The following is a 12,935-nucleotide window of genomic DNA, read 5'->3' as shown; positions in this document are numbered from 1 at the left end:
AAATAGCCCCTTGAGGTAAATTTGTGATTTGTGATAAGGGCTGTATAAATAAGGCTAACAGGTAGGTGTTGTATATAGAGTAGGCTGAAGTGGCAGTAGTAGAATTACAGTACAATATGAAGAAACAGAAGGATAGTAATTCAAATGAAGTAATTAAGTACACACACATAATATTAAGTAAATTAAGTGTAATAGGTTTAGGGGTTTCAGAGGTCTTTCCGTGTAAAAATGTTTTTAGTAAAGTCTGTTAATCAGAGAAGACATCAAGGAGCTTCCTGAGGCCACCAAGTACTGGACTACAAAACACCACAGAGACCTGGGAGGACAGACAAATACACACATACACACAAAAGCCAAAACTCATACATATACACAGATTATTCTGTCTTGCATCTCTGTCTACACCTAGAGTGCAGACTTTACCACTCCTTTTCACCAGATCTCTTTTTCACACGTTAAACTAAAATCTCTCTCTCTTTCCATATTTCTGTCCCTCTCTCACACAAACACACACACAACATTCATTGTTTACACTAAAAACCTGACATAACCCCTGATTGTAAAGATCAAGGCCAGCTCATCTTCTTTTCACTACACTTTGTTACACAATAGTGAAGATAGAATTTCATGTACCCTCTCGGGTTCACATAATATGTGCACTGTAACACGATGCTTTGCATGTAACAGAAAAACTCTGGGAACAGATGTGGGTGCTGAAACATACATCAATAGCCTATATTGCTGAATTAGATGGACGATAGTAATCAGCTTAAGCAGTTGAAATGTACAGAGAGGAAGACTTCCTTATTGCTATTTTAAACCAGTTTTACACCACAGATACAGATAGATACCTGTCCATGCATTAATACATAATGATTAAAGGCAAAGACACAGTTTACTACAAATATGTTTTGCAGACTTTTACTGAGAGATGTCAGTTGTTCATTCTGTCACTCAGATGTTGGTTGGAAATGGCCGATTCTGGGGGCTGTCCAGAGAACTTGGAACATAGGACAGACATTATAGGCATTTACAGTTTAGCCTAGCGTGGGTGTAGGAAAGATGAGACTCACTGTCTCAGCATCTGCCAACTAAAACACCACTAACTGCTGAGTGTATAGCAGTGGTCAGAAGGCTTCTGACATATGGACATAAATAAAGGATAGGTTCACATTTTTACACGTTTGTCTTAAAACAATACCTATGTGCCCATATATTGAAAGAATTATTGATCCATGCAGTAATTTCTCCTGTTATTACTGGCTGTGAAGATATCCCTTCCTATGTAAGAGATGGGGGTCAAAATCACTGACCTTGTTCCATGACAAAATATATTCCAAAGTTAAACTGTATATAATATGAAACTTTTGTGCTTTGACAAATCATTGTTTGCAAAAGTTGCAGTATTTATATTTTTAAAACTCTCTTAACATTACTATCTCTCCACTGCAGCTGAGCAAGGAAAAACAAAAAGGGGATTTTTTACTAAAAAGACTATAACTTGACTGTTGAAGCCTCATATTAACTTCAGCTGAACTTTAGAGTGCATTTAAGCACAGAGCGAGGACTGTGGATTTTTTCCCTCGTTACTTACATTTGAATTGTGTCAGGAAGGAATGTCTCTATGGCTAGTTTGGCCAGAAGGAGCAATTAAAGCGATCACGTCTTTCAATGTTGTTTTGACACAGACTTGAAAAAATGTGAACCCATCCTTAAAGTATATACCAAGGAAATCAGATGATTTTAATAAACCTGCAGTTGACTCAATAACTACAATACTAATGTACTCCAATTGGGACTTGAAGTCTGATATACTCAATAATGAGTGTTTTAAAGCAGTCACATATTATGTTTTTTTTATAATCCACTTGTAGTGCCACCAGGCCATATAAAGGGCAGATGCTGCTTGGCACTGGAAAACTTTAAATGGGATGTTAAAGAAGCATTTATTTACAAGAATATTAATGAAACAGAGACACAAATGACCCCCGGGAAAAACAACAACAGTGACTGGCCTTTTACATTCTCAGCAGCTTCACCTATCTGCAACCTACCATCTGCTCAGGTTACTATAGGGCGAGCTACAGTGATACAAAGCTTTCAAAAAATAAATAATAACAAATAAACATTAATATAAGATTACTGTTTCTGCTGACAATGACAGTTTATCACACACAGCCATAAATGCACAAAATTTTACAACATATAATTTACTACAGAACATCTTTACCCATCCTCCCTCGACTTGACAATGCCTGTCACTAGGGCACCTAATGATGCACACACAATCTTTGATTAAGCAGATGATCTGCACATCACATCATGGAGCATAACACAGATATAAAAAACAACATCACAGCAGAAGTGAAATCCTTCAACAAAACACAACTTTGAGAAACACAACGTACTCATTGTATTCTGTTATTTGTGTGACTGATAAATTAACAGATTTAACTGAAACATTGGACTAAATTTAATTAAAGGGACCTCTGTAGCACCACTATCACGCTTACACTACAAATACACACACTGAAATACAACCTGCAAGTGCCAATACATCAATTACCAACCACAGTCATTCAAAATGTTCTGAAATACTGATTTTCAGAGTAATTTGCAGGTAATGGTACATTTTTAGGATATTTTACAGAAAGGGTGGTGCAATTAGGTACCAATATGTTATCAATCCATCTATAATTTTGTCATCTTGTTTGTCCTAATGTATGTCTGTCCATCCTGGGAGAGGTATCCCTCTTCTGTTGTTCTTCCTGAGGTTTCTTCCATTTGTTCCCACTGTAAAGACTGTAAAACCCCCTAAGGCAAATTTGTGATTTGTGATATTGGACTATACAAATAAAAATTGACTTGACTTGACTTGACAAATTACGAGAAAAAAATAAAAAAAGATGAAAAGTGTGAGGTTGGTTTAGTTGGTACCCTTTCTATAAAATCTGTTAAATATCTGCAAATTACTCAGAAAATTTCCAGGAAGTTAGTATAAAATTAAGGGACCTGTAAAATAAAGCGTTACCAAAGAAATAACTGATAATCTGTAATCAAATAAAACAACCCCATGACATTGTGTTAGGAAGATATCTCTCTATGGTCAATAAGCCGGAAGGAACAATTACAGCGATCAATAACTCTTTCAGTGTGGGCACAAATGTGCATTAAAGCCTCAATAACTATAATACTAATGTATTCCAGTTGGAGTTATAAGTTTGTGATACTCAAGAATTTATAAGAAAAATAAGAAATATGTAAAAAATATGTGCATCATACTACAATATATAACAACGGTGTAAATAATAATGCTGATAAATGGGATATATAAATGTGTTAAAATGCAAGAACAGTGTAAATAAGAAATATAGTACAGTATAAATATCATTGTTTATTCAATAGTCAATAGTAGCCATAATTCCTACACAAACCGTTATTTTCTATAAATATGAAAATATTTCAGTTGGAGAAATATGTCAAACATGTAAAATGACCGCCTCCGTGTGGCAGTTAAAGCTCACTACAGCAGGGTTGGTGCTAGATTGTGGATCATGGATGTATTATAAGAGCAGCCCATCAACCACAGGGACGGTTTGCGAAACTCTCGTGAGATTTTAATCCTAACCCTAACCTTAACCCTAACATCGCGAGAATTCGCCAGCAGCTCCCTCTTGGTCAATCGATTGACCTCGGAAACAAAAACGTTTTCTCGAAGCTCTGCTTTCATTTCCTGTAGGTCACATTATTACTACAGTTTGGAAGAAATGGCGGACATGGATGAATTGTTCGGGAGTGATGGAGACAGCGACAATGATCAGAGAGGTAACTTGTGGCTAGATATCAGCTTGAAAGCTATTGTTTGTTTGTTACGTGTTTTTAGCTTTAGCGTTGGCTAAACGGTGATCAGGGAAATTGTAACGTCGTTACACAGTCATGTCTCGCCTGCATGAACTCCAGTGTGCTTTCTAAACACTTGCTTTGTTACGAACCAGCATAATTTTGTGATATCCGATCTTTTAACCTTTTATTTTAGCTAGTGGTAACCAGCTAGCTGGCTAAAATTGCATCTTCATGAAACGGATTAAACTCCTCCTTAAATCGTCTCGCTTGTGAATGCAGTAACAGACCTTTTTTTTTTTTTTTTATAACTCAAGCACATTTCCTGATCAGCTATTAACTTATATTCCAAGATTTAATCAATTAACCAGCCATTGCATCACTGTCATCACATTTATTTTCCTTTTACACAGATAAATAACTAATGCAAGCAGCAGTTTCAACAAAAAAGCATTTAACCTAAAGCATTTTAACATGTCCCTATATCTGATATATAACATATTCACAGATATAAAATATGCAGTTAAGGCAAATATCTCAATTCAAATCCATGTAAACCAGGATTTATTGTAGAAAATGATATGTAAGACTAAATCTAAACCACCTCTACCAAACTCACTGCTAAACAGACTAATCACAGCTAAATGCTGCAAGGATTTGTTGATTTAATTGATTAGCTAGTTGCCAACTATTAAATTGATTTCTAAATATGTTGATATTAACTGATTAATAGTTTTGAGTACATTTCTGAAAAACAAAACAAAAAAAACTGAACTTGAACTTCTAAAATGTAAATATTTTCTGTTTTCTTTAGTCCTCTATGATAGTAAACTGAATATCTGGATGGTGGACGGTTGGTCAGGACAAAACAAGACATTTTAGGTTTCTTCTTGGGCTTTTGGAACATTTTTCAGCATTTTCTGATAGTTTACAGAATAAATAACTAACTTTTGGTTAAGTATATTGAATACCTGACAAACATTGCTCACAATATATCCCACAACACCCAGAGATTATGAAGGGATAACTTCCACAGCATAAACAGTATGGCACAATTTCTGACAGTTAACGAATTTATATAATATATTGCGCAACCTTAGTATTCACTTGCAGTGTCAGCAACAGAACTGTAAAACATGAATGTTGAGCAGTTAAGACAAATATCTCAAAACAACACATTCAGGTAAACTATGATCTACTGTAGAAATTGTATGTAAAATAAAATATAAACTTCCTCCACCAAGTCACTGGCCACAGCATTTCATCTGATTATTGCCCTTTCTGCGATACATAGTGGGGAAATGGTGGCATTATGACAATACCCAAATACTTAAATTGATGAAACATTTATGTTTGAAAGCTACTGATCAAAGGAATATTTTCAATGTGAGAATTTACAGAATTAGCACATTAATCAATGCAACTGGAGGTAATATAGTTTATATATAGTTTATTAGAAAAAGCAATGTAATCTATTCTGATCACCAAGGCTCACAGTGTGTGTTGTGAGAAAATGAGCTATCCATATAGAGTGTGTCACGCAGTGTTTTAGGAATAACGATTGGTAATAAAGTTAGTGAGACAAATTGTAACACGCTTAAACGTGTCACTTAGCAACCACAACGTCCAGCCACCGTGAAGTGAGGAACTGTGCTCCTGTATGTGCCAGAAGAATAACAGTACGGTTTGTTTTTCAGAGTCCGGCTCTGGCTCCGGTTCGGACTCGGAGCAGGAGAGACCCCGGTCTGCCAGCAACGCCTCCGGCAGTGGTAGCGACAGTGACCGGGAACGAGATGATGATGATGAAGATGAAGGCCAGGAGGCGGGAAAGCCCAGTATGAATAAGGTGTGGGCCTTTTTCTTACTAATGAGACTTAGCAGAAATGCAGTGTTCGAACACACTCTGCCAGCTAGCTTGAGCTCTGTCCATCAATCACCCTGATATAAGGTGTAAAGGCAAGAAATAAATGTACATGTCTTACATTCTTACTTTAATGTGCCTGCATTTTCATATCAGTGACATTAAAGAGAATGGAAGTCTCCACCAGGAAATAATCTCTCTAGAACATATTGGCTCCCATCTATGTCTTCCCATTCAAGAAGTCATTGTTTTCAAGGACAATGGAACATTTTGAGCTTTAAGGATGGTTTCAAGTCTGACCTAAAACAATAGTCAGATGCCCAAATGAATGTTGACATGTTTTTCATACTGTTATTATCCCTCCTGTTCATACGGACCATTAAGAGATCCCTTCATACTGTGCTTACAATGGAAGTGATAGGGGACAAAATCCACAGCCCTCCTTTCATGCTTATTTTCAAGCATCAGCTATATTAGACGATAGATCTAAAAACCAGCTAAACTTACTGTCCTTCCCTTCTACCTATCAGGAGCTGTTTGGAGACGACAGCGAGGATGAGCAACACAGTCAACACAGCGGCAGCGACAACCAGTCGGAGCGGTCAGGGAATCAGTCGGACGCCAGCATGCACTCGGACCAGGGGGACAACGATCACTCTGACGCGGAGCAGCACAGCGGCTCAGAGCGCGGCCATCGAGATGACGATGAAGATGAGGAAGACGGGGGCCACCGGTCTGATGGTGGAAGCCCGGCTGGCAGTGGAATGTCTGGAGCAGGGAGCCCTCACTCTGAGAGGGGCAGCGTCCGCTCAGACAGAAGGTAAGATGACACACGCTGATGTGACTCATTGTTTAATTGAGGTAACATGAGATGATGCTGGAAGGGGACATGATATTGGTGCTGATTCAGAAAATTACACATAGTCAATCCCACACACAACGTCCAGCTGCTGTAAATACTAACAGACCAAATGTATATTAATCTGCTGCTAGCAAAGAGGCCACAGAAATACACTATTTCCTCTTGTTTGCTAAAAACAACTGTGCCCAGCTGTTAAAGGAAATTTCTTATCTCTTTTTTACAAATGAACCACCTGTTTTTTTTTTAAAGATCTACATCTTAAGTAGCAATAAATGGGTTTGGGGCTGACAGGCTGGGGAAATCAGAAAGTATAGAAAGACAGACTAACACATTGTTGGTTTTGTTTTTCATGGGGTTTGTTGACAACACTGATTATTTTCTTCTAAATAAACATTTAGATCATAAAATGTCTAACGCCAAATCACTAGTTTGAGACCCCAAAGTGACATATTCAGTAGTTTTTCTTTTTAAATCAACAGTCCAAAGACCAAAAATATTCATTTTACATTAAAAAACACAAAATAGAAAAGCTGAAAACTGTGAATGTGCATCTGTTTAAATAAATAAGCCATCAATTAAAATTGTATGTGCCCCGTTTGACTCCAGCTGTTGCATGTCATACCCCTCTATCTCTCCCCTTCATGTCCCGTCCGTCAGCTGACTAATAAAGGCAAAAATAATGAATCAATTCTAATCATTATTGACTTGTGTTCTGCTTGACTAATTGTTTAAATAACTTAACAAATCAACAAATGTAATAGCTACTCCTCCATCTTGGGTGACTTTCCGACCATGAACTATTTTAGCCTAACCTGTGTTGACATTAGGAGGTCGCTCTACTGGCTCTGTGACTGTGCGTCAATGAAGTCAAATCATCATTCATGTTTCAGACTAGCAGATTTTTATTCGCTGATACTATTTTTCTCTAACGCGTCTGTTTCAAACCAGTGTGCACAGTGATCCTGGGACTCCACAGTCGGGACCTGGCACCCCTCACTCTGACGGAGAAGTTTCCGGCAGGGAGAACCAGTCAGATGATGAGAAATGGGGAAGGGGCGCTAAGAGCGACCAGTCGGAGGATGAGGAGGAGAAACGACATTACTCAGATGAAGAAAGAGAGAACTCTGATGACGAAGGACCAAGGAACAGAAAGTCAGGTACTCCCAGGGTCTGGTGTCATAATTTGAGGCCATGGATCATGAGCCAACTCTCCGTGTTAATCCTAACACATTAGATTTTTTGGAAGAGAGTTAGAGCCGTATGTAAAATATTTTATCCTGAGCTCTGGAGTTAATCTCAGGTCTCTGAGATTAATATGAGACTAACTTTATCTCCTAGACTTTTTGCATGTGGTAGTGATCCTTCCTACTTTCCTGCAGGATGTGTTCATGTCCTGCGGCACAAGTTCATACCATAACAGGTTAATTTGTCATGCTGTTATATATGATGCTGTTTTTTTACTTTTCAGAGTCTGCAAAGGGTAGCGACAGCGAAGACGATTTCCTCAGACAGAAAACCAAAGCAAAAGCTGCCTCTGACTCCGATTCTGACAGTGATATTGGAGGAAAGAAAGGCAAGTAGACCGTCTGAGCAAAAATATATGTTTTGGAACTCATGTTGGCATTTTTATTGCACTTATGTAGTTTAAAGTTTAAAGTCCCTCTTCTATACTGTCCCACAGGAAATAAATCAGCAGCAGACGACCTGTTCGGAGAGGCCGACGACATCTCTTCAGACAGCGATGCAGAAAAGCCCCCGACCCCAGGACAGCCCCTGGTATCTATCTGCCTGTCCTCTCGCTCTCTGTCTCTCTTTCCTCTGCTGATCATCCAGCCTTAAATCGTGTCGAGTCCTTTTTTTTTTTTTCCCAAATCTCTTTTTCTCAGAGCCTCTCACTAAGCCTCTCTGAGCTGATCCCTATTATCATGGCTCAATGAATCATACAGTGTTGTTTTTAAATGTTCTCTTTCCTTTTCTGTGTGTGTGTGTGTGTGTGTGTGTGTGTGTTCAGGATACAGAGGATGGGATGGAGGGGGAGCAGGCAGAAGAAGAACCTGCGCCTGAGACTCGTATCGAAGTAGAGATCCCCAAAGTCAGCACTGACCTGGGATCTGACCTGTACTTTGTTAAGCTGCCTAACTTCCTGTCTGTGGAGCCCAGGTCAGATCCTTGACACTGCCAATAAACTACAGTTTAAACACACACTGTAATAGAGCAAAGTGAAGATAGAAAGGGATGAGAAAACACAGAGTTTTTGATACTTTTAAAGACATTTCTAGCGAGGAAGAAAATGACTTAAGCTTATAATGTACTTTTGTTCATAGTGTTCAGCTAAATACGTCTGGTCCTGATGACCCTCAAATCCTCTGTGTAACTTAGAGGTGTGTTTAATTTGATTTTCATTGGATTGCCCTTTATAGACCCTTTGATCCTCAGTACTATGAGGATGAGTTTGAGGATGAAGAAATGCTGGATGAAGAGGGACGCACCAGGCTCAAACTGAAGGTATGTAGTCCTCCTTTTGTGTATACGTGAACGTGTGTTTCATTTTCTATCAGATGCCTGTCGGTATATTTAAAAGTGAAAGTTATTTTGTCATCAAAGAGTGACCAGAGTCTTTTTCTTTTGCTTCTCCCGCAGGTGGAGAACACTATTCGGTGGCGGGCCAAGAAAGACGAGGAGGGAAACGAAACACGAGAGAGCAACGCGCGTATCGTCAAATGGTCTGACGGCAGGTGTGTATTACAGTCAAGACAGATGTTGGAGGTTGTTACTCTCTGTACTTTCCGTGCTTTAAAACTCGCTCTTCTCGCCACAGCATGTCCCTCCACCTGGGAAACGAAGTGTTTGATGTTTACAAAGCTCCTCTCCAGGGAGACCACAACCACCTGTTCATCCGGCAGGGTACTGGACTACAGGGACAGGCTGTGTTCAAAACCAAACTCACATTCAGGTAATGCAGTCACATACCGTCGTTGTATCGGGGACAGGCTGCTATTAAGGGCAACGTCACACACAAACGCTCGCTAGGTGCAAAATGTGGAGTTGTTTGGGATACTCCTCCTCTGTCTGCATATGCACCACATAAGCCCCTCTATTTCCAAACAACAACAATAGCAGCCTTCATTCAAGCTCCATTCTGAAATGTACTCTATGCTGTAAGTCCTTGGATCACCTTGTACAAGCTGCCCAGGTTTCTCACAATAAGAACTGTGTAAGCCTCTTAGCGCCCCCAAGTCCACCTGGATGTTCTGTCTTCTCAGACCACATGGGACTAGTAGGACACTGGCCAAAGCTGCTTTATCGCACAACGGCCCTCCACGCTCCCGGACAGGATATTGACATTCGTTCTGATTGAGTATTCTCATCAGCACAGAGTTTTGATTAGGACTAGGGCTGAAGCAGCTCAGGGTACAGATGGTTAGGACGCAATGTTTTTTTTGAAAGGAGAGTTATGCAACATGACAAATGAATGGAACAGAGAAGAAAGAGAGAGAGGAGGGGACTTTTGAAGTGAGAGATTGGTCTGCGAACAAAAAGTCTCCCTCATTTATTGCAACATATTGATTCCTTTAAAAAAAAAAAAAAACAACAACAACAAAGTTGCAAATACCTCTGTTACATAATAGCTGATCACTAGGAGAAGCTTTACTGTCCTTTCTGTTCCAGTAACATTGAGCCATTTTTAGGAGGGAAAGCTGAGGCAGTAAGTATGTTGATATTTATGCAGCCACAGAGTAAAAAACTGATTCCCCTCAAATCACTGTGGTACCAAAAAAATGACCAAAGTATACCTGAAAATGAAATAAACTGGCTAAAAGTGACCTCAAAAGTTTCTGTTTTTAAAGAATGAGCAGAAAAGCTCTGGGGAAATAAGCACAGTCACCTTTATTCTTTGTGTTTCCTGTGTCTCGTCAGGCCCCACTCCACAGACAGCGCCACCCACAGGAAGATGACCCTGTCTCTGGCTGACCGCTGCTCCAAGACACAGAAGATCAGGATCCTTCCCATGGCCGGACGTGATCCGGAGTCGCATCGTAACGAAATGATCAAGGTAACACGCTCACACTCTCTTATGTCCTCTGCTCTGTTCTGTTTGTCTTTCCTCAGCTCTGTCTGAGAATGCTTTTGTCACCACGGGGACCAAAAAAAGATCACATGAGGCCCACTTGTTGACAAGCAATCGTCCGCGGTTACATAAAGACATAACCTGACGTGCTTACATAATGAGGTCACGCAGTGGTCAGTGAAGTGGAAACAGTGTCAGCAAGTCTCGGGGGCTGGTTGTATATCAACTGTCAACCCAAACAAACACCGCCGATGGCATCGTGTATAATTTCACTCTGCTCGGCTGAGACGGAGTGACAGGACCTGGTAAAAAAAAAAAAAAAAAAAAGGCAGTGTGGTGCTACTGCAGGTCATGCTAAATGCTTTATAATCATCACTGTATGTATCAGTGTAGAATGTCTGAGTTTGGCATGATGTGTAGAAGCTGGTGGAGCACATAGAGAATCTATATAATTACCGTCGCGCGTGGCTTTGCTCTTCATTAGCAGTCGTACTTGCTAGTTGTATTTGTGCTGGCACTGAGCTGTAACAGAAGGTTGTTGTTTTTTTTTGTTTGTTTTCCAATGAACATCCTAATTACAATTGGATAGAACCAACAAAGCAGCTTTTTCTTCAAAAGTACAGCTTATTCAGATGAAGAATGCCTAGAAAGGGTTTTGGCTAACGAGACTGGAGCTGATGAGCAGCCAGAATGTAAAGGTGGCGGTCAGCAAATACTGATCAAGAAAAGAGTTCATGCAGTTCATGCAGCTGTAAGAAGATGTTTGTGTTACAGACATTTGTGAAGACTTTGACGAGACATTTCTTAATTCATTTTGCTTATGGTATACCTAGCACTGATATTTAAAATATAGCACCTATAACACCTCATCATTTATCATTTCTTTCCTAATAAAATATTTCCTTCACCCATTACTAAAGCACCATTGCACTATCATACATTGTACAGGTGTGCTTATCACAGGAATTGTGCACTTTGTCAATGTAAAAATGGTGTCTCTCCCTGCAGAAAGAGGAAGAGCGTCTGCGCGCGTCTATCCGCAGAGAGTCCCAGCAGAGGAGGATGAGGGAGAAGCAGCACCAGAGAGGCCTGAGCAGCAGCTACCTGGAGCCCGACCGCTACGATGACGAGGAGGAGGGCGAGGAGGCCATCAGCCTGGCAGCCATCAAGAGCAAATACAAGGGAGGAGGAGGCCTGAGAGGTGAGGACATCTGGCACAATCACTTTTTGTTTTGTCTCACAAGAGCCAGAAGAGTTTTTTATTCTCATGAAATCACTCAGATCTAGTCAACAACATATTTTTTTTCTCTGCACCCAATCCAGAGGAGCGAGCAAGGATCTACTCATCAGACAGCGATGAAGGCTCTGATGATGACAAAGCCCAGAGGCTGATGAAGGCCAAGAAGCTAGACAGTGACGAGGTAGGTGTAGTATCCTGCAGGACAGACAGGGGGCAGTGTGATGCAGGGCACTGGTGGGATTAAAAAGCCAACTTTTCATGCATTACTTTCATGTGAATGTAACGAGACAGGAAATACTAGTCTGGACTAATATATGCACTTAACTCAGCACTGACTGTTTCTGCAAACAAAAAGTCATGTTAAGTTTCAACTGGAACATGACAAACTGAAAGTACTGACGAGCTGTACAGAATGTCCTCTGCACTCAGCGTATTATCGCTTCATCTCTCCTGTTCTTTGTTTTGTGCAGGAGGGTGAAGGATCGGGCAAACGAAAGGCAGAGGACGATGATGAGATGGCCACCAAGAAGGCTAAGAAGTATGTCATCAGCGACGAGGAGGAAGAGGAGGAGGAGGAGGAAGAAGAGGAAGATGATGATGAATAATTCACTTTTTTTTTTTTTTTACCATTCCACTGTATTATCAGTGCTCAGCCCACATGGCGTATAAACAGCCATAATTTGTTTTGTATATTTTCTTAAGGCCTGTGTGTGTGTGTTTGTGTGTGTATGTGTGAGTGTGTGTGTGTGAGACTGTGTGTTTGCTTGTTTATGTTATGTACAGCTGAGGAGAGAAATAAAGAAATGGTTGTCTTATGTAACCAAAGCTTCCCAAAGCCCCTTTTTATCTTTTTTAACAATATGATTCATATGCATGAATCACACTGCCATGAGATTATGAAACATACTGTTTAGTCCAGTTTCCAAACAAAAAGGATGTTAATGGGATAAATGTTGAGAGGTTAAAGGAGGTAAAAGCAACACCTACCTCAGTTTACATTTTACAAATTAATTTATCAAATTAGCCCCCCAGCATTTTCCCTGTTCGTTTTCCCATCAGGACC

The 12,935-nt window shown here is 40.0% G+C and overlaps 2 protein-coding genes across 2 annotated transcripts in view; one reads left to right on the top strand and one right to left on the bottom strand.

The window, feature by feature from the left end:
• tmod2 (tropomodulin 2) overlaps positions 1–10,472 on the bottom strand; it is a 30,211-nt gene extending 19,739 nt beyond the window's left edge. The window contains exon 1 of the mRNA XM_044353684.1: positions 10,450–10,472. The gene's annotated coding sequence lies outside the window, so the exon portion shown is untranslated. The remainder of the gene's footprint in view (positions 1–10,449) is intronic.
• Positions 3,660–12,707, top strand: leo1 (LEO1 homolog, Paf1/RNA polymerase II complex component). Its single transcript, XM_044353664.1, has 14 exons — positions 3,660–3,825; positions 5,538–5,686; positions 6,232–6,521; positions 7,512–7,720; positions 8,032–8,136; positions 8,245–8,339; positions 8,575–8,723; positions 8,984–9,068; positions 9,204–9,298; positions 9,382–9,516; positions 10,482–10,617; positions 11,641–11,833; positions 11,956–12,053; positions 12,343–12,707. The coding sequence occupies exons 1-14, from the start codon at positions 3,768–3,770 to the stop codon at positions 12,475–12,477; spliced, it is 1,932 nt and encodes a 643-aa protein (XP_044209599.1). The 5' UTR covers positions 3,660–3,767; the 3' UTR covers positions 12,478–12,707.
• The last annotated feature ends 228 nt before the right edge of the window (positions 12,708–12,935 follow it).

This window comes from Thunnus albacares, chromosome 1 (assembly GCF_914725855.1).
Source record: "Thunnus albacares chromosome 1, fThuAlb1.1, whole genome shotgun sequence".
NCBI classification, from domain to species: Eukaryota; Metazoa; Chordata; class Actinopteri; order Scombriformes; family Scombridae; genus Thunnus; species Thunnus albacares.
Note: the sequence above shows the minus strand (reverse complement) of the source record. Positions and strands in the feature narration are given on the sequence as shown.

What these genes read in the sequence shown, in the direction of transcription:
- leo1 (XM_044353664.1), top strand. Translation starts at nt 3,768, where the DNA reads ATGGCGGACATGGATGAATTGTTCGGGAGTGATGGAGACAGCGACAAT. An exon ending in ACCAAGGAACAGAAAGTCAG is followed by an intron (nt 7,721 to 8,031) that starts GTACTCCCAGGG and finishes TTTACTTTTCAG; the next exon opens with AGTCTGCAAAGGGTAGCGAC. An exon ending in CGACCCCAGGACAGCCCCTG is followed by an intron (nt 8,340 to 8,574) that starts GTATCTATCTGC and finishes GTGTGTGTTCAG; the next exon opens with GATACAGAGGATGGGATGGA.